Source organism: Narcine bancroftii, chromosome 2, assembly GCF_036971445.1.
Source record: "Narcine bancroftii isolate sNarBan1 chromosome 2, sNarBan1.hap1, whole genome shotgun sequence".
NCBI classification, from domain to species: Eukaryota; Metazoa; Chordata; class Chondrichthyes; order Torpediniformes; family Narcinidae; genus Narcine; species Narcine bancroftii.
Window position 1 is genome coordinate 191015610 of NC_091470.1, and position 22498 is coordinate 191038107.

General features: G+C 43.2%; 1 protein-coding gene across 1 annotated transcript; it reads left to right on the forward strand.

Annotated features, from left to right (window-relative positions):
• The first annotated feature begins 363 nt into the window (after positions 1–363).
• Positions 364–22431, forward strand: LOC138754843 (E3 ubiquitin-protein ligase TRIM39-like). Its single transcript, XM_069919737.1, has 6 exons — positions 364–963; positions 1057–1152; positions 3327–3560; positions 5447–5469; positions 5567–5685; positions 14826–22431. Exons 1-6 carry the CDS (start codon positions 379–381, stop codon positions 15410–15412), a joined length of 1644 nt encoding a protein of 547 aa, XP_069775838.1. The 5' UTR covers positions 364–378; the 3' UTR covers positions 15413–22431.
• Positions 22432–22498: the final 67 nt, after the last annotated feature.

The window sequence follows — 22498 nt, forward strand, 5'->3', positions numbered from 1 at the left end:
GAAGGCACCTCTGCTTCTCACACCTCCTTCATGTGGTGTGTGGAGGGATGGGTGCATCTAGATTCTGGACATAGGGTTACTGGATGAGGTGGGCCCTTGACGGGGTCCCTGATTGGTCTCATTCTCTGGTCATTAACACATCAAGGTGTCTTTCAGGGTCAACATTTTCTTTGCGTTGCTCTATCGCTCTCCCGAAAATTAATGTTACTAGCCTGCGACATCACTCAACGCCATCAACGACATGGTGTCTTTAAGAAGCAGCCTCTATCCTCAAGGTCTCTCCAGCATTGTATTTTACTTCAACTACGGTGTTTTAACGTCTGTTCTCAAGGTCCCTCCCACTACCTAAGACATGGCCTCTTCATATTTGGGGGGAAAATGTACAGGAGCTCTCTGCAGCTGTCCTGTTCAATGAAGTGGCCGGGACACCAACACACTCGCAGCAAAATCCCATCCATTCCGCAGGCCCCTAGTGGCCGGGTGCGGTACTGCAGGGGCTCGGCTCTTCTCCACAGTGAATGGAATTTGAACCAGGAAGTGCTGCGACTGAACATGGCTTCGGGCGACCAAATCGCGTCTTGGACCAAGGAGGTGATTTGCCCCATTTGCTTGGAGTTCTTCACCGATCCGGTTGTACTGCAGTGTGGGCACAACTTCTGCCGCTCCTGTATCACGGGGTGTTGGGAAGGGGAGGAGAGAAACTCCTGCCCGGAGTGTAGAGCAGAGTTTGCGGAGGGAACTCTCAGGGGAAACCGGGCCATGGCAAATCTGGCTGAGAAAGCTCGAAAACTGGACCTGAATCGGGCAGAGAAGGAGAGGAAACCTCACTGCGGGGAACATCGGGAAGAACTGAAGCTGTTTTGTGAAACTGACCAGAAACTGATCTGTGTGGTTTGTGCGGCTGCGCGGGAACACAAGTCTCACAACTTCATGCCCATAGAAGAGGGTGTTGAAATTTACAAGGTAAAAGCAAACAGGGGCTGATCATGTGGTTGCATAATTGTTCCTCGTTGTCTGACACTTTTATTCTCTTTTGATTCTCAAACCCATTCCCAGGATCGGGTGAAAACTTCCTTGGAATCGCTCACCAAAAAGAAATCAGCGATCCAGCAAATGGAGCGGCAACAGAAACGGAGGATGTCTCGGGTTCGGGTGAGGTTTCCTAGTTTCGATTTCATGGTCTGGTGCAGGTCTGACCCCTGTGATGCTTGATGATAATGGGATGGGGCAGGGACACAGGTAGTGTTGATGTCTCATCATTTCAGTGACCAGGTTCAATCCAGGTTATCCTGGGTCCCAAGCCCACATTGACCAGGTCTACCTCTTACCTAACTCCTCTGGTCCAGTCCCTTCCAACCTATATCTACAATACCTCACTTGGCCTCCATAACTTCAACAACTTACAGTTCCCTGGATAAAGACTCCCTTATTTTCACTGTGGACATCCAGTCTATCCACACCTCCATCCCCCACAAAGAACATCTCATAGTCTGCTGTTTCCTCATCAATAGACCTAACGGATCCTTCACAACCCCCCTCCCCCCTCTTGTTTCATCCCACTTTCCTCATCAAGGTGGTAGCCATGGGTACCGCATGGTTTCCAGTTATGCCTGTCTTTTTGTTGGCAATGTGGAGAAATCCATGCAACAAGCCTACACAGGCAAGGCTCTCAAATCTTCCTGTACTACATCGATGACTATGTGGGTACTGCCTTCTGTGCCCACGATGAACTCATCAACATTATCTACCTTCCTGTTAACTTTCACCCCGACCTCAAATTCACTTGGTCCATCTCTGGCAACACACTCCCCCTTCTATGTCTGTCTCTATCTTGGGAGATAGACTCTCCATGGATATCTTTTATAAAACTGCCAACTACTTACTACAACTACGATCTTCACACCCTTTCCCAGTCCTGATGCATTTCCTTTCTCTCACTTCCTCCGTCTCCATTGCATCTGCTCCCAGGACAGGGTTCTTCCTTTCCACAACATCTGAGATTCAAAAACTGGCTTCCCCTCTACTGCCATCAATGTAACTCTTTGCATCCAACATATTATCATCTGCAATTTCTGCCACACAAAATGTGATCCCACCGCCAGACTGCTTTCCTCAGGTACCACTCCCCCTTAACTCCCTCATCCACTCATCACTTCACACTAATTGCCGACACCTACCCCTGTGATTATCAGAAATTTTGCACTTGCCCACACCTCCCTCACCACCATCTGGGGCCCGAAACAATCCAAGTGAAGCCTGCTTGTGTTTATCTTCACCCATCATCATTTTATATCATTTAATTTTATATATTGGTTAATTTGTGTATTTGGGCAGCACAGACTCGTGGGCTGGAAGGGTCTGTAACTGTGCCGTATTGCTAAATATTAAAAAAAAATATTTCCTTCTATTCCATCTGGGCATATTACAACCAGTCCTCATCAGCACCAACTTCTCCAATTTTTGAAAACCCACTCCCCCAATTTTCCCTTTCTCTCTGCTGAATTTCTCCAGTATTGTATTTACTTCAACCACTGTGTGTGCAGATGTTCGTGTTTTACTCCATTCTCTTTCCCGATCCTTCTGAGTCCTTTCCTCCTGCACCCCACCCCTGTCTGATACCTTCTCTATCAACTATACTCTCCCTATCAGTCTTTTCTCTTCCATCCACCCACCTGTATCCATGTATGATCACTGACCTGTCAGCTGTCCTCCTTCCCCTGCCCCTTCCTCTCCTCTCCTCTCTTCTCCCACCTCACCTTTTAATTCAGGTACCCACCTGTTTTTTTTTTGCTTGTGCCTTGATGAAGGGCTCAGGCTAACGCATTGAATACCCTTCACTCCCAATAGATGCTGCATGACCTGCTGAGTTTCTCCAGCACATTTTGTGCTGTACCTGGTGCTGTCTGTGTGGTTTGCACATTCTCTTTAACGATTCAATTTCCTTCCACCTCTCAAAGTCATTCTGTTGGAGATGGCAAATGATCCTTGTGAAAATGGGCAGCAGGTGGGAGTTCATGGGATGTGAAAGAGAATAGGATGGAGGGAAAGGATAGGGGAAATGGGGTTGATGGGACGATGAGATTCCTCTAACAACATTTCAGAAACCTTGAGACAAGCTCTTGAATTGTCAATGCAAAGAAGACAATTATCAAAATACAGGTAAATGTGACTGGTATCAGAAAATACAGTGACTAGTATGGATATAGAGAGCCAAAGGGCCGGTTTCCATGCTTTGTGGCTCTATGATCCAGATTGATGGGCCGTCCATGTCATGGGAAATAGAACACAGAACCTTATTATATTAATCTTCATATTTTATTTATCAGGAGGAGACGTGCAGCCGTCACACCCAGATCATGTCCCAATTTACTGAGATGCACCAGCTTCTCACAGTGAAGGAGCGGCACTTACTCCGGAATCTCAGGGAAGAAGAGAAGAGGATTCTAAAAGCAATGGAGAAAAATCTTCAAGAGATTGAAGATGATTTACATTTGATTCAGCAGGAAATGTCAATGTTACAGGAGCAGATGGATGAAAAAGACAGTGTGATGTTTCTGAAGGTGAGGGATTACATGACGGGTTGTTTCAGTGGAAATGCACAGTCCCAGAATGATGTGTTATGGTTCAGAAATAAATGCAGCCTTTTCCAGTTATTCCAAACTAGATAAATGTTCAGTCAATTCCAGGGCTGAAGTGTTGTTGTTCCCAAACTGAAATTCCTGCCTCAATGGCTGTATTATGTCAGAACTGCTGGAAAGCACATTACATTTCTGATGAGATTTTTTTGAAAATAAATTGACATTTTAAGTTTGAATTTGACCTCCTCAGAAGGAGAGATACCTGTTCTACTCCCACAATCATTTTTTTCCAAAAATATATTTTATTCATAATAATTTATATAAATTACAGGAAAAAGACATCATTTTGGCCCACTATATCCATACTACCCACTGTACTTTCTGATACCAGTCACATTTATCTTTTACATTCCTAGTTTCAATCATATCAGGTAAACTGTTCAAAACTTGTTATATAGTGTCAATCATCTTATCAATGTACATTTCACATTTTACATTCTTCTCTTAATACCCTTAATACTCTGTTACCATCTCTTTGGCACCTTGTTGTTTCTCCCCACTCCCTGTTGGTTGAGGGGCTTCCCCTCAGTGCCCAGTAATGAGAGGACTCTAAACTGTGCTCCTTCCCCGCAGTACCCTTGCGTTGGCTGCACCAAGCCACAACGCAACCTTCAGCACGTATTCCTGCTGCCTGGAGCGTGCAAGTTGGCAGCAATCTTGGACCGACCTTTCCGCGTGCCGAAAGTCCAACAGGTTTCTGGTTCACCAAAGGGTGTCCTTCACCGAGATGATGGCCTTCCAGCAGTTCTGGATGTTGGATTAGTGTGTGTGCCTGGGAACAGTTGATAAATTGGAAGGTCCTCTGTGACGCTGCTGCTGGGGATGAACCGTGACAGAGCCCCCTGCATCGCTCTCCGCACACACTTTGTGAATCTACATTTGGTAAAGAGGTGGGCGACCGTCTCCACTCCACCGTAGCTGTCCCAAAGACAACGTGCACAGATAGTGATGTTCTGGTTGTGAATAAAGCATCTCACAGAGAGGGCTCCTCATCGCCAGCCAGGCTAAATCCTGGTGTTGTTTGTGACCCCTGGTGATGAGGGATTCCACCAGAGGACCTGGATGATTGGCTCAGGGAAACATCCCACCAGATCCATCAAGTCCTCATCTCTCAGTTTCCGCAGGATGTTCCCTGCTGGCCAATGTCTGATGGCCTTGTGGTCAAAGGTGTTGTCCTGGAAAATCTTTTCCACAAAGGATAGGTGGTGTAGCAAAGTCCAGCTAACTGGGACATCACACAGCAACAGGGCCTATCCTTTGCCACACCTGGGACAGGTAGAACCTTAGCATGTAGCGGCACTTGGTGCCTTCACACTTTGGTTCCTTGCACAGCCTGATGCTGCCACACACAAAGGTGGTCATCAGTATGGGTACACTCTTGCCCCAATTTCTGGTGATTTGTATATGGTGCTCCTTCGGACCCTCTTCAGTTTGGAAACCTAAATGAATTTGAAAATTGTTCTCGTAGCTGCCAGGCTGGAGGTATGGGGGATGGGCCATACCTGCACCCATTCGATCAAATGCATTGATAATCTCAGATTCTTTTCCCTGATTATCTTCGGCATCTCCTCTAGAAAAAATCACACAATCTGAAAGATGCATCCACTCAGTTGTGGAACAGTTTTTGAGAAACTTTTCTGTTCTGTCTTCTGTATTTCTCCATCTCCACCAATATTCTCTTTCTGTTCATGTGTCAGCGGGAGTGAGGGTTGGGAAGTGGGTGTTTGCAGCAGGTTGTAATAATTCCTACTGTGGGGATGAGGACATCCAGCCTTCACCAATTCATATTTGTGATTCATTTATTTCAGGAAGAAGCTCGTCGGAAGAGGAGGTAGGAAATGCTCTCGGCTGAAACGCTTTGTGGAATTGTAAAATAGCTCTAAAGAAGCCTGATGCTTGGTTTTTAACCTGTGATTTGATATTTGCAGGATGAGAGATGATGGCCATTCATTGTCAGTGATAGATGATGCCTTGCCAATTCAAAAATTTGATCACTCATCCTTGTTGAATGCTGTGTTGAAAGAAACGTATGATGCCATTAATCAAGGTAAAAATGTACAGATAAAGTTTTCTTGGGACTGTAGAATGGGAAGGAGGATCGTGAGGAAGGTGAGCAAGTGAGCTGGGCCTGTCAGGAGTCAGCTGGAGGTTAGCTCTTTAAAAGCATATAAGGGTTAAACAGTAAAGTGATTGGTGGGAGTGAGGAATTGATATCATTGGCAGGAACAATTAAAAGGGAGGGGCAGTGAGTGAGTGACTCTGGGAAGGAGGGGGGATTTGAGGCTTTTGGTTGAGATGCTTCAGCAAGATGAGTCTGAAGAACTCACTCCCACAGAGGTAGGGCCAGTAAATTCCTCTAATAAATTTGATTAACTTAGGAGTGGGTAATGGAGGCAGTCGTTAGGGTGGTCCAGTGCACTGGTTGTAGGATGACAACAGGTTTGTTCCTGATGACTACACCTGCAAAAGCTGCAGCTCGTGAAAAATCCAAATTAGGGACCTGCAGGTGGAGCAGGATGAACTGCAGATGTTGAGGGAGGCAGAGAGAGTAACAGACAGAAGGTTCAGGGAGACAGTCAGCCCCCAAAGGTCAGGAGACATGTAACTGGGTGACTGTCAGGAGAGGGAAGGGGAAGAGGCAGAAAGAGCAGAGACCCCTCTGGCCATACCTCTCAACAGGTAGACTATTTTAGATGCTGCTGGGGGTCCAACCCACCAAAGACCAAGTCGAGGTGGTCATGTCTCTGGCACAGAGGCTGGCATATTCACTCCCCCCCACCCGGTTCAGAAGGGGAGAAGAGAGATTGGGGACTCATTGGTTAATGGATTGGTGGCATTTATTGCCACGTGCAGCTGTGGAGGCAGGATCTTTGGGGGAATTTAAAGAGGAAATTGATAGGTATCTAATTAGTGAGGGTTTAAAGGGATATAGGGACAAAGGTGGAACTTGGAACTAGAAGTGAGAACACTTTGGCTCAGGGAGGTTTCACAGAGAAGTCTCAAAGGGCCAAATGGTCTGCTCCTGTTCCTTTTCCTTGTGATCTTGTGACAAGTGGATAGGAGGTTCTTTGAACAAGATTGAGGCTCCTGATGGTATGTTGCCTCCCAGGTGCCAGGGTGAGAGACGTCTCTGATCGAGTTCATAGTATTCTGGAAGGGGAGGGTGAGCAGCCGGATATTTGTGGTCAACGTGGGGATCAATGACATAGATAGGAGTAGGGATGAAGCCCTAAAGAGGGAATATAGGGAGTTAGGAAGGAAATTAAAAAGCAGGACCTCAAGATGATAATCTCAGGATTGCTGCCTGCTAGAGAGGGTAGGAATGGGAAGTTATGGCTGAAGATGTAGTTCCGAGGCAGGGTTCAGATTTTTAGATCATTGGGATCTCAACTGGGGGATGTCTGACCTCTACAAAAAGGACAGGCTGCACCTGAACTGGAAGGAAACCAATCTCCTGGCGGGCAGATTTTCTAGAGATGTTTAGCAGGGGGGGTTTGGAATTAGAATGTAAGGGCAAGGATTAGGGAAGAAGGACAAAAGCATGAGGCTATGTGCCGTGAGTTGGTGAAGAAGGACAGGCAGGGGACAAAACATAAATGTAGCCAATTAGAGGGGTTGAGATGTGCCCATTTCAATGCTAGGAGTATTAGGAATAAAGGGGGTGAACTTAGACCTTGGATCAGTATGTGGAACTATGATGTTGTGGCCATTACTGAAACTTGGCTGGAGTAAGGGTAAGATTGGCTGATGCAGGTACCTGGGTTTAGGTGTTTTATAAAGAAAAGGATGGGAGGTAGAAAAGTTGGGGTGGGGGGTGATGGCGGTAGCATTACTGGTCAGTGACAGTGATAGAAAGGGAGGATGCTGCAGAGGTAGTGTGTACAGAGTTGGTGTAGGCGGAAGTCAGAAATAGGAGGAGAGCTATTACTGTGCTGGGAGTAGTCTATAGGTCCAAGGAGTAAATAGGGTTGTAGTTCTGGGTGATTTCAACTTCCCTAATATTGACTGGCACATAATGACTGCAAGCGAGATAGATGGGGCTGAATTTGTCAGGTGTGACCAAAAAGGATTCCTGACACAGTATGTGGACTGGCCAACTAGAGGAGAGACCATACTGGATTTGATTCTGGTGAATGAACCTGGTCAGCTGGCATACATCTCAGTGGGGGATATTTTGATGATACAGTAGTGACCAGAACTCCCTTAACTTCAACATAGCTAAGGAAAAGGATCGAAACAGTCAAATTGGGAAAGTGCTTACCTGGGGAAGGGCTAATTATGAAGGGATGAGGCAGGAACTAGCGAGAATAAATTGGAAACACATGTTTAAAGATGAAAGCACTGAAGTAATATAGAGGAAGTTTAGGGACCACTTGAGCAAGGTTCAAGATAGGTTTGTTCCACTGGGACAAGGAAAAGATGGTAGGAAAAGGGAACTGTGGCAGATGAAAAAGGTCAGGCTACTAGTTAAGAGGAAGAAGCAAGCATTAGATATAGGAAGCAGGAAGCAGGAAGGGCTCATGAGGCATATGGTAGCCAGAAAGACCTAAGGAGTGCTCAAAGGGGCCATGAGAAGGCCTTGGCATGTAGAATTACAGAGAACCCAAAGTTTTCTATGCTATGTGAAGAATAGAAGGATGATGAGAATGAAGGTGGGGCCACTAAAGGATAAGAGAGGTGGAGGAGGTTGGGGAGGTCCTAAATTAATACATCAGTATTCACAAGAGAAAAGGGTCTTGATCATGGTGAAGTTGAAATTGAACAGGCCTCTGTGCTGAACAATGTGGAGATAAGGAAGTGGAAGTGTTGGATCTTCTTAAAAACATCAAGATTGATTTCCCCAGGGTCAGTCACAATATTCCCAGCCTGCTGTGGGAAGTGATATCATTGAGGCAGTAGCTATGATCTTTGAATCCTCTTTGGGCACAGGGGAGGTGCCGGAGGATTGAAGGCTGACCAATGTAGTCCCCATGTTTCAAAACGGTAATCAGGAGAATCCTGGGAATTATAGACCAGTGAGTCTTGCATTAGTGGTGTGTAAATTAATGCAGAGGATTCTTAAGGATAGGATCTATGAGCATTTGAAGAAGTCCAGTCTACTCAAGGATAGTTAGAATGGCTTTATGAAAGGAAGGATGAGCCAAATTGAGTTTTTTGAGGAGGTAACAAAAGAATTGATAAGGATAGGGTGGAAAATGTGGTCTACATAGATTTTAGCAAGGCATTTGACAAGAACGACTCATTTAGAAAGTCATGAGTTGCAGGCTCAGAGGAAAATTCGTTGTATAGATAAAAAAATTGGCTTGTAGGAAGAAAGCAGAGAGTAGTAGTGGAAGTTTTCTGACTGGAGGTCGGTGACTAGTGGAGGGGCCACAGGAATCTATTCTGGGACCCCTGCTCTTTGTGATTTTTATAAATGACCTGGATGAAGAGGCGGAAGGAAGGATCAGTAAGTTTGTGGATGACACGAAGGTTGGAGGAGTTGTGGATGGAGCTGAAGGTTACAAGAGGATATAGGCAGGATGCAGAGTGGGGCAGAAAAGTGGCAGATGGATTTCAATCTGGATAAGTGTGATGTGATGCATTTTGGAAGGACAAACTGGCTTAAGAGGGTGGTTGAACAGAGGGACCTTGGGGTGCAAAACCATACATCCCTCAAGGTCACCACACAACTTGATAGGATAGTTAAGAAGGCCTATGGGATGCTGGGATTCATTAGGGGGATTCCAATCAGTAAAGAGGTCATGTTACACTCTACAAATCCTTGGTGAGACCACACTTAGGGTATTGTGTTCAGTTCTGATCACCTCATTATAGGAAGGATGTGGATGGTCCAAAGGAGATTTACCAAGATGTTGCTTGGAAACCAGTCTTGTGAGGCAAGGTTAGCAGAGATGGGACTTTTCATTTTGGAGAGTCGAAGGATGAGAGGAGACTTAATAGAGGTGTACAAGATTATGAGGCATAGATAGGGTGGACGGCCATCACCTGTTTCCTAGGGCAGGATCATCAGGCACCAGAGGATGTATACAAACTTAAGGGATGGTGGTGGAGGCTGAAACACTGGGGGCATTTAAGAGACTCTTGACAGAAACATGGATGATAGAAAAATACAGAGTTATGGGGTAGGGAGGGTTTAGTACTTTTTTTTCATCAAGGGCCCAAAGGCCTGTACTGTTCTATGTTGTGTGTGAAACCCTTTCAGCTTGATATTAGCTACAAAAATTGGCCATAATAATGGGGTGATATGAAACTCTGGGCAACATGTTTAACATAGCATAGGCACTACGTTGGCAGAACTCGGGTTCCAATACAGCCGCTGTCTGTCAAGAGTTTATACATTCTCTCTGTGTCTGTGTGGATATCCACCGGGTGATTTGGTTTCCTCCCATCATTCAAAAATGTTCAGGATTGTCGGTTAATTTGTGTGTAATTGGGCAGCAATGGTTTAGGTGGCCAGAATTCCTTCTATTGTGTAGTAAATAAGATTTTAAAATGATTTTTTTATTCCAGCCAAACCCCCCCTGTTGGAAGCATTGCTTTCAGCTCAAGACGTCAGATCCCTGAACCCAACAATACAGGAGCACAATGCAACCTCTACATGGGTGTTTAAATGAACAAATACATTATTAGCTCATTCACCCTTGAACAACTCCCCGTGAGATGAGTTTGAATCCAACCACCTAGCTGGAGGATTCAATTGTGAAGGGAATGGATAAGAGGTTCTATGGAAGAAATCGAGAATCCTGAATAGTATGTTGGTTCCCAGATGCCAGGATACCTCAGATTGAGTTCATGGCATTCACAAGATGGAGGGAGCGCAGCCAAATTTCAAGTTCTAAGAAGGGACCAACGATGTGGGTAGGAAGGGTGGTGAGGCCCTGCAAAGAGAGTTCAGGGAATTCGGAGTGAAGTTGAAGGACAGCACCTTCAGGGTTGTGATCTCAGGATTGCTGCCTGTGCCACATGCGAGTGAGGGTAGAAATAGGACAATGAAGATCACCAAGAGGCTGAAGAGATGGTGCAAGTGAGAGGGCATCAGATTTTTGGATTATTGGGCTCTCTTCCAGGGAAGGTGGGACCTTCTGAAGTGGAGGGGGACTAATATCCTCACAGGAAGGTTTGCTAGTTCTGCTCCCAGGGTGGGTTGGGGTCGTGGAGTTGGGGGTAGGTGGCTAAACTAGATTTCCAGGACAATGGGAAGCAGAGTGCCAGAGCAGATAATGAACTGGAGGAGGGAAAGGATGATGTTAAGACTCCATGACAGAAAACAAAGGGTTGTGCATGGTGGAAATAGTATTGTTGGAAAGGCAGACAAGCTGAGTGTGAATTGGTATGTGGAATGATGACATTGTGGCCATCAGTGAAACTTGATTGCAGGAGGGGCAGGACTGCCAGCTCAATGTTCTGGGCTTCTTCTGTTGTTTCAGATGTGATGGAGTGTGAGGGATTAAATTAAATTTGGGGCTCCTTTCTTCCATTTAGTCCAGACTGAGAGCAAGGCTTTAGCCTAATGAATCAACTCAAAAACAAGATGAGAAACTTTTTAGGTGAATGTCATTTGGATATGCTAATGAGTATCAAAAGCTATTAACTGGATGGAAGCCTAGATAAAGTTTACAAAGAATGGGTAAATACCAAAGACAGGAGAGAAAAAAATAATGGAGTGACTTAAATATGTGTGTTATTCTGTGCATGTTTATGTCAAATATTTTGTAAACCTACATAAACTGCAATGTGTGAAGATTTTCACATTAAGCATATGGATAGTTTGTCAACTAGCTTTGTAATTGAATGAGTTTTGATTTAACCATTTCCAACAACTTTAAAAATAGTAATCTGTGAATTAATGGGTGTTATTGTTCTTAATTTATTTAAAAATTGCCACATAAAATAAGAAATACTCATTGATATTTTATTTAATGAAACAACAAACTGAACAGATTAGTTCAGAGTATAGAATAAAATCTTAACTAAATACACGACTTCATAGAATGCAATCCTATTTGTATTCTACTTTCATTAACCAAGGGAGAGAGGCTGTGCCAAAATGAAACAAATTCGAGTTTACATTTGCTCAAGCATTCAGTGCACACATACTTTTGGCACAGGAAACAATTTTGTACAACGTAAGATTTTTGCCCACACCAACAACTAAAAATTAGAGGGAACGCTGATTGGAGTGTAGCTTGTTTGTTTTTTCAAAATTTCCAAAAATAATACAGGAAATTATAGAGCCAATAGGTACATTATTGCAAGGTATTCTAAGAGTTCTGATATACAAGTATGTAGATAGTCAGGGTCTGATTAATGGAGAAAGTTAGAGATAGTCAGCATGGTTTTTGTGTGTGGTAGGTTGTGTTTTTTTAAAAAAAAAACTTCCAGAATTTTTTTGAGAATGTTACCAGGAAAGATGATGATACAAAGGCTGTGGATATTGTCTACATGGACTTTAGTAAGGCCTTTGACAAGGCCTAGGGTGGCTAGAGATCCAGTTTTAAGCTGGACAGACTGGCTTTTGAGCCCTCTGTCCTTCGTCCAGTGCCACCTCGAGCTGGACGTTAATTTGTCCTCCATTTGGAGCTGTAGAAAGGGCAAGAGAGGGGGGCACTTCCCTTGTTAAATGCAGTATCCTGGAGTCCGTAGGCCATGTTTCTTCTTGCGCACATGCGTGAGTGCCGGCTGGCGCATGTGCAATGGGTTAGTTTACTGGCGCCAGTTGGTGCATGCACAATATAAGCACATGCATTTGTGTGTCCACTAATGCCGCCACATTAAACTTGTTCTGACGCCAACTCTGCATGTCTTTTTTGGAAATTTTGAAATGGCCTCCCTAAGAAGGCCCCACATGTGAGGTTAGTCAGGAAGGTTCAGTTGCTCAATATTTATGGTGAGGTAGTAAACTGAATTTGACATTGGCTTTATGGGAGAAGCCAGAGTGTGGTAGAAAATGATTGCCTCTCTGACTGGAGGCCAGTGACGAGTGGTGTGTCCCAAGGATCGGTGCTGAATCCATTGTGGTTTATCATCAACATCAATTTGGAAAATTGGATCAGCAAGTTTGCAGATGACACAAAGATTAGAGGTGTAATGGACAGTGAGAAAGACCTTCAATGCTTTCAGAGGGATTCAGTCCAGCTAGAAAAGTGGGCTGTAAAATGGCAGATAGAATTTCATGTGGAAATCTGTGAGGTGCTTGTTTTGGAAGGACAAACCAAGAGAGGACATACACAGTAAATGGTAGGTCACTCAGGTGTGCATCAGAAAGAGGGATCTGGGAATACAGCTACATAATTGCCTGAAAGTGGAGTGACACAGGAAGATAGGGTTGTAAAGAGCATTTTTGGAACATGGCCTTCATGTATCAAAATATTGAGAATAAGAGTTGGGATGCTGTGGTAAAGTTGCAAAATGCATTTGTGAGGCCAAATTTGGAGTATTGTGTACATTGGGTCATGTAATCACAGGAAAAATATCAATAGAATTGATAGAGTGCAGAGAAGATTGACTAAGATGTTGCTAGGACTTGAGGATCTGGGTTAAAGGGAAAGCTGAAACATGTTAGGACTTGATTCCCTGAGTGTAAAATAATTAGGGGAAATTTGATGGAGGTAGACAAAATTGTGATTGGTACAGATAGAGTAATGCATGTAGGCTTTTTCCACTGAGACACAAACCAGACAAAGGTTCAGGGTGAAAGGGGAGTATTTTTGGGGGAATATTGGGGGAAACTTCTTCACACGGTGGTTGCGGTATGAAACAAGGTGCCAGCTGAAGTGGTGAAATCAGGTTCAATTGCAAGTTTGCTGATGACACCAAGATAGGAGGCATTGTGGACAGTGAGGAAGATTTTCAAAGCTGGCAGAAACCAGCTAGGAGAATGGGCCAAAAATGGCAGATGGAGTTTAATGCAGACAAGTGTGAGGTGATGTATTCTGGAAGGGCAAACCAAGGTAGGAAATGGAAGGGCACTAAGGAGTATTGATAAGCAGAGAGATCTGGGAATACAGATACATTGTTCCCTGAAGGTGGCACACATGGAGACAGGGTTGTAAAGAAAGTTTTTGGCATCTTAATTTTTATAAATCAAAAATTTGAGTATAGGAGTTGGAATGTTATGTTGAAGCAGTTTAAGACATTGGCAAGGCCAAATTTGGGATATCGTGTGCAGTTCTGTCACCTAACTACAGGAAGGATACCAATAAGATTGAAAGAGTGCAGAGAAGATTTACTAGGATGTTGCTGGTCTTCAGCAGTTGAGTCACAGGGAAAGATTAATCAGGTTAGGACTTTATTTCTTGGAGCGAAGAAGAATGAGGGAAAATTTGAGAAATGTTTACAAGATTTTGAGAGGTAAAGACAGAGATGCAAATAGGCATTTTCCATTTAGATTGGGGGAGATAAATACGAGAGGTCATAGTTTTAAGCTGAAGGGGAAAGGTATGAGGGAACATTAGAGGGAAGTTCACTCAGAGAGAGTGCTGGGAGTGTGTTGCAGGCTCAATCATGTGTTATAAAAATAAATTGGATAGGTACATAGGAGAGATCTGGAGGGTAAGAGAATGGGAGCAGGTCAGAGGAACTAGGGAGATGATGAAATGCACAGTCTAGAGGGGCCGAATGGCCTGTTTTCTGGTTCTACATGACTGGGAAGGGTATAGGATGGGTCAGTAGGACTAGGCATGATAATATTTTGGCACAGAATAGAAGGGTTGAAGGTAATGCTGCAAATTTCTCTGGCTCTATTTCATGAAATCAGTGAATTGTAAATTTAATTGTTAATTTAACCTCGCATTAAACAAGAAAGTCTGCAGATGCTGTGATTGGAATTACATAGACCAAAGTACGAGTGAATGTTAGCAGGTCAAGTACGTTATTTATCATAGATACATCACCAACATTTAGTCAACCCCTCACTCCAATTCTTCATCCCCTCACACCGTCCCCTCTGTCTCTTGTCTGCACCACCACTCCTTCCGATTATCGGAGGGAACTCCCGCCGCCCCCAACTCCGCTCCACCCTGGGAAAGTTTTGTTCTCCATCCAATGTAGTTGGAGGAAACCCCTGGGATAGCCAACTGCCTGAGGCCGAGCAGCCTCTCCTCGGTCCCAAGCCGCCCTGTGCCAGAGTCTCCCCACCCACCCCAATCCCCAGGATCTCTAATGATCTGCTTTTCCCTCCCCCAGTCTCCGTCACGTTGGATGCGGACACAGCGCATCATGAGCTCGAGGTGTCTGACGATCAGAAGAGGGTGAGATGGACCAGGAGTCCAAGGAATCTCCCTGTCACCGGGAAGAGGTTCAAGATCCTGCCTTGTGCGCTGGGATCAGAGGGATTCACCTCGGGGAGACATTACTGGGAGGTGGAGGTGTCAGGAAATCGAGGCTGGTGTCTGGGAGTTGCTGCAGAGTCTGTGGGGAGGAAGGGACGGGTCCGACTGTCCCCGGAGACTGGGGTCTGGAGCATCGGGCGGTGGGATGACGGGTTTTATGTGTACACCTCCCCTCCATCCCGTCTCCCAGCCGCTCCCATCCCCGGGACAGTGGGAGTTTATCTTAGTTACGAGTCCGGGACCGTTTCATTTTACAGCGCTGACACCAAGTCCCATCTCCACACCTTCACTGGGAATAAGTTCACGGGGAAACTTTATCCCTTCTTCGAGACTTGGGATGAGAACAAGTGGCTGAGAATCTGCTCCGGTCCCGTTTTGGATCTGTTAATGCCTCGGATCCCGGGAACGGCGTCAGGGAGGGTGGGGGAGAAACCCCAGTGACAACAGTTTGGTGCTGAACGGGTCCCACTTGTGAGAAACAGAAGTAACTTCACAGAAATTGCTCGAGACAAAAATTGAGAACAAAGAACATTTATTATACAACAATGCAAAATTGGGTGCTTCCTCTTACACTGGGAATACACACATACACTGGGGCTCACCCAACTTTTATACAGTTGATTTCAGTATAGGAATACCCTCTCCCTTACATTCTTCTGCCTCCTGGATGAGTTTGGCATTAGGCAATCCTGTCTGCCTATGTGCTGTTTCTGTGAACTTGGAGGACCAGGGGGTATCCTGTCGGTGTCTTATCATGTCATTGTCCTTATTGACAAACCTGCCTTTGTTCTAATTCACACCTTCCCGACTCTCAGGTACAACCTTCTTATATGCAGAACTTGCTGATTCTGTCTACAAGGCTAGAAGACCCTTATCTTATTCAGACTAACTTTACTTCCTACATTCTAATATATATTCTTATCTTATTCATACTGGCTTTAATCATTACACATATATCTATACTAGTTTCCTCATCTTCATATTTTCATATCAGTTTTACTCATCTCTCACAGTCCTCACTTTTCTTTTAGCTACGCTTTGTGACTTCTCAACCGGAATGTATTACTTTTAAACTTGGTCTTTTTCCCAGCTGGTCAGTAAACGAACTGCAGTCTCAGCATCATCAGACAGAATTAGGGAAACATACATCTCTTGGGTTATCGTGTTCTGACGAGGGGTTCAATGAATTAAATACTGCACACAAGTCTTTAGGCAGGGGAGCACCATAATGGCCAGAAGAGCGAGTCTGAACCTGGGCATGGGAAGATTTTCGAACTCCTGAAAAAGTGTCTAACCACCTGACCGTTGTGAGCATTGTCATTAACCAATCTTTCACAAACGCTGCCTTCAGCATCCAACAAGTAATCGAGAGCCAGGCGGTTTTGTTGAACTGTGGCTTGTATCTGTCGTCTTTCTTCAGCCCATAAATTCAGGGCCATCACTGTCTGTTCGGTGATGATCTCCAAGGCTGGAGTCTGATTAAACGATTTAAATGCCAAGCAGCTGTGTGTTCTGGAGCAGCTTACGTCGTTTACAACTGGAACTCCCCTTACAGTGGTGGTTCTTAACATTCCGAATGTCTGTGTGACCCAAAGGATGATTTACAGGAGACCAAGTTGGGGAGGGGTGTTTCTTGTCACTTAACCTGTGAGTTGCAGCCTGTCTGTGAACATTAGCATATGTATTCACTCTATCTCTGCTACATGTACAATCCTGACTAACATTCTGTCTGTCATTGTCCCACCATCTTCTTTGTGCTATCCCTTTAAAACTCCTCTTTTTAATACCTGTAGAGGCCAAAATACAAATCAAATCTACTCCTCTAGAGCCGTCCTGTTCCCCTGGTCCATGTTGGGATCCTATATTAACCCATACTAAATAAGGTACCCCACTATGACTATACTTTATATCTGTGCCCTGTCGATATTCTAAAGGTAAATAATTGTCACCTCTGCTGCCCCTATTCCAGGAGGACTTAATACATTGTGAGCAATTTGGTGATTTCCCAAAAATTGGGAACCAACAAGTAAACAAAACAGCAAATGGTAAAAACATTACAGCACTTTTTCCCGGTGTAGTGTAACTTTCAGATCAGAAGGATGAAGGACTGCACGCCTGGTGGAGGGTAGATTATCAATCTCGTTAGTCTGTGGTTTAGCAGCTCGTTTAATTCATTGGATGTGGCTCCATCCCTTTTCTTTCGTTCGCACGGCAGTGTCTGTATTCAAAAGAACACAATAGGGGCCATCCCAGACAGGTTTTAGTTGGTGATCTTGCCATGCTTTTACATATACCCAATCACCAGGTTTAATAGAATGAATAGGATACTCCAGGGGTGGGCAGTAACAGCTGCATGTCTATTTTCTCCGTGAGCGCAGCCTGTTTGGCAGTTGCATCTGCCTGTCTGTTCCCCTGTGCTTCAGGACATAGAAACATAGAAGATAGGAGCAGGAGTAGGTCATTCGACCCTTCGAACCTGCTCTGCCATTCATCGAGATCATGGCTGATCTTAAAGTTCAGTACCCCGTCCCCGCCTTCTCTCCGTAACCTTTAATACCCTTATACTGAAGAAATATATCGAATTCCCTCTTAAATATATTTAATGAACCTGCCTCTACTGCACTCTGTGGCAGTGAATTCCACAGATTCACCACTCTCTGGGTAAAGAAATTCCTCCTCATCTCGGTCCTAAATGGTTTGCCTATTATCCTCAAACCATGGCCCCGGGTTCTGGATTTTCCCATCATTGGAAACATCCCATCTGCATCCATTCTGTCCAGTCCTGCCAGAATTTTATATGTCTCTATGAGATCCCCTCTCAATCTTCTAAACTCCAGCGAGTACAATCCCAATTTGCGCAATCTTTCCTCATAAGTCATTCCTGCCATTCCAGATATCAGCCGGGTGAATCGCCTCTGCACTCCCTCCATTGCAAGAACATCCTTCCTTAGATAAGGTGACCAAAACTGCACACAATACTCCAGGTGTGGTCTCACCAAGGCCCTGTACAGCTGCAGTAAGGTATCCTTGTTCCTATACTCAAACCCTCTTGATATGAAGGCCAACATACCATTTGCCTTTTTAACCGCCTGCTGTACCTGCATGCTTGCCTTCAGAGACTGATGTACAAGTGCCCCTAGGTCGCTCTGACTTCCCCATCTCTTAATCTATTGCCATTCAAATAGTAATCTGCCCTCCGGTTTGTATTACCAAAGTGGATAACCTCACATTTATCCACATTGTAGTGCATTTTCCATGTATCTGCCCAGTCCCTCAATTTATCCAAATCACACTGGAGCTTCCTGACCCCATCTTCCGTGCACACAACCCCTCCTAGCTTAGTGTCATCTGCAAATTTGGAGATATTACATCCAATCCCCTCATCCAGATCATTAATGTAAATTGTGAACAGCTGGGGTCCCAGTACAGATCCCTGTGGCACCCCACTGGTCACCGCCTGCCACTCAGAAAACGAGCCATTTATCCCAACTCTCTGTCTTCTACCTGCCAGCCAGTTCTCAATCCACATCAATACTTTGTCCCCAATCCCATGAGCCTTGATTTTGGAAGCCAGTCATTTATGCGGGACCTTATCGAAGGCCTTTTGGAAGTCCAGGTACACCACATCCACTGGCTCTCCCCCATCTATTTTACTGTCACCACTTTGATAGCTTCATACATGAACTACAGCTATTTCCTCAGGTAATGTAAGAGCATCTAGAGATTGGACAATTAAGTTTTCATGAATCAACTTTTGTCCTTTTCCAGTTATCATTCCCCGCTCTTTCCAGATCTTCCCAACGGTGTGCACTACACCAAAAGCGTACTTTGAGTCTGTGTAGATCGTGCCCACCTTGTTCTCTAGACCCTGGAGAGCTCTACAGAGGGCATACAATTCACAACCGGGAAGGTGACCGGCTTCAATCACTACTCCTTCCCTCCCATCCACTACACTATACCCGCTATAGCGAGTGCCATCAATGCAATGGGAAGATCCATCAATAAACCACCTTTCACCCTCCTGTAAAGGCTCATCGCTTAAATCCTCTCTAATTTTGGTCTGTAAATCTATTACCTCTAAACATACATGCTCTAACTCATTTATGGTATTGTCAGAATTTGGAGAAACCAAGAAAGCTGCTGGATTGTGTTCTTTATTCGTAATCAGGGTCAAATCATCCCTATCCATTAGGATCGCTTCATATTTTTAAATTCTAGAGTCTGTGAGTCACCTTCCAGCACGTTGTAAGAGAATATTGCGAACTGTGTGAGGGGTGTGAACTATCATCGGGGCACCAAACATAATCTATCGTCCTTCCTCAACTAAAATAGCAGTGGCTGCGATGGCTTGCACACATTCTGGCCAACCACGACAAACAGGGTCTAAAACTTTTGATAGAAAAGCAACTGGCTGTCGACAGCCTGCCCTCTCTTGTGTTAGTACTCCAGTGGCTACACCTCCTTTCGCATTTGTATATAGGTCAAATGGCTTATTTAGATTGGGTAAAGCCAACACTGGGGCACTAATAAGGCACTGTTTCACCAAGTTAAAATCTTTAATCTCTTCCTCTGTCCAGCCAACAGCTTCGCCCCCTAGAATCGTGAGTTTATCATAGAGAAATCTGACCAGGCTAGAATAATTTTCAATTCAGATTCTACAGTATCCCACTAAACCAAGGAATTTCCTAAGTTCTTGGGCATTCTTGGGAGGTGGGATCTGTAGAATAGCACGTATCCTCTCTGGACTTATTTTCCTAGTTCCCTGACTTACCAGATGACCTAAGTATTTAACTTCTGATTGAACATATTGTAATTTGGATTCACTCACCCTGAGACCCTTATTCTCCAGAAAATTCAAAAGTTCAGCAGTATACTGTTTAACTAATTCGTACGTTTTTCCCGTAATTAACAAACCATCAACATACTGTACCAACTGACAATTCTCTCTCCGAGGAGCCTCATCTAATATTTGTTCTAAGACCTGGCCGATTAAATTTGGTGATTCTGTAAAGCCCTGGGGAAGGACCGTCCACCGGTATTGATTCTAGTAAAAGGATTTTCCCATTCAAAAGCAAACATGTCTCTGCTCTCTGTTGCCAATGGACAGGTCCAGAAAGCATTTTTTTTTTTAATTTTTTTATTTTTCACACCATAAACCACATTGACCATGATACATACATTTTCCTTTTCAAATATATAGTGTCATTTTCTCCCCCCTCCCTCCTCCCATCCCACCCTCCCTACCTCCCCCCCCATCCATTTAAAGTACAAAATCTAAGATACATTAAACCAGTCAAACAATGTTGTCATTCAATAAAAATAAACAAGAAATTCCACTGAGTCAATTCTTTTCATTTCCTTCTCCTTTCGTTAATTTAGGTGGTAAATTTCCCCGGTAGGTTTTCTCTGTTGTGTTTCATGTATGGCTCCCATATTTGTTCAAATATTTCAATATTATTTCTTAAACTATATGTCATTTTTTTCTAATCGAATACATTTATTCATTTCTATATACCATTGTTGTATTCTCCAATTATCTTCCAATTTCCAGGTTGACATAATACATTTTTTTGCTACGGCTTGAGCTATCTTAACAAATCTTTTTTGTGCACCATCCAAATCAAGTCTAAATTCTTTGTTTTTTTATGTTACTTAGGAGGAAGATCTCTGAGTTTTTTGGTATATTGTTTTCTGTAATTTTATTTAATATCTGGTTAAGATCTTCCCAAAATTTTTCTACTTTCTCACATGTCCAGATTGCATGAATTGTTGTTCCCATTTCTTTTTTACAACGAAAACATCTGTCAGATACTGTTGGGTCCCATTTATTTAACTTTTGAGGTGTAATGTATAGCCTGTGTATCCAGTTATATTGTATCATACGTAACCTCGTATTTATTGTATTTCTCATCGTTCCAGAACATAACTTCTCCCATGTTTCCTTTTTTATCTTTACATTTAAATCTTGTTCCCATTTTTGTTTAGTTTTACCATTTGTTTCCTCATTCTCCTTTTCTTGCAGTTTAATATACATATTTCTTATAAATCTTTTGATTATCATTGTATCTGTAATCACATATTCAAAGTTACTTCCCTCTGGTAACCTCAGACTGCTTCCTAATTTGTCCTTCAAGTAGGATCTCAATTGGTAATATGCCAGCACAGTATCTTGAGTTATATTGTATTTATCTTTCATTTGTTCAAAGGATAATAATCTATTTCCTGAAAAACAATTTTCTATTCTTTTGATCCCTTTTTTCTCCCATTCTCTAAAGGAAAGGTTATCTATTGTAAAAGGGAGTAACTGATTTTGTGTCATTATTAGTTTTGGTAATTGGTAATTTGTTTTATTCCTTTCTACATGAATCTTCTTCCAAATATTGAGCAGATGATGTAATACTGGAGAACTCCTACGTTGTACCAATTTTTCATCCCATTTATATAATATGTGCTCACTTATCTTTTCCCCTATTTTATCTAGTTCTAATCTAGTCCAATCTGGCTTTTCCCTTGTTTGGTAAAAATCTGATAGGTATCTTAATTGTGTGGCTCTATAATAATTTTTAAAGTTTGGCAGTTGTAAGCCTCCTTGTTTATACCATTCTGTTAATTTATCTAGTGCTATCCTCGGTTTCCCCCCTTTCCATAAAAAATTCCTTATTATTTTCTTTAACTCCTTGAAGAATTTCTCTGTCAAGTGTATTGGCAATGCTTGAAATAGGTATAATATCCTTGGGAAAATGTTCATTTTAATACAGTTTATCCTTCCCATTAGTGTTAATGGTAAATCTTTCCAATGCTCTAAATCGCCCTGTAATTTTTCATTAGTGGATAATAATTGAGTTTATATAGATGGCCGAGATTTTTATTTATTTGTATACCAAGGTATCTTATTGCTTGTATTTGCCATCTGAATGGTGATTCCTTCTTAAATTTTGAAAAATCCGCATTATTCATTGGCATTGCTTTACTTTTATTTACGTTAATCTTGTAACCCGACACTTCTCCATATTCCTTCAATTTCTTATGTAATTCTTTTATTGATAGTTCTGGTTCTGTTAAGTATACTATAACATCATCCGCAAATAAACTGATTTTATATTCCTTGTCTTTTATTTTTATCCCTTTTATATTATTTTCTGTTCTTATCAATTCTGCTATTGGTTCTATAGCTAACGTGAACAATAAGGGTGATAGTGGGCATCCCTGCCTTGTTGATCAGCTTAAGTTAAATTCCATTGATATATATCCATTTACTGTCACTTTTGCCAATGGCCCCTTATATAATGCTTTAATCCAATTAATATACTTCTCTGGTAAACTGAATTTTTGCAATACTTTGAATAAATAATTCCATTCTACTCTGTCAAAGGCCTTCTCTGTGTCTAAAGCAACTGCTACTGCTACTGTTTACTCCCTTCTACTGCATGAATTAAGTTAATAAATTTACAAATATTGTCTGTTGTGCGTCTTTTTTTAATAAATCCAGTTTGGTCTAGATTTACCATTTTAGGTACATAATCTGCT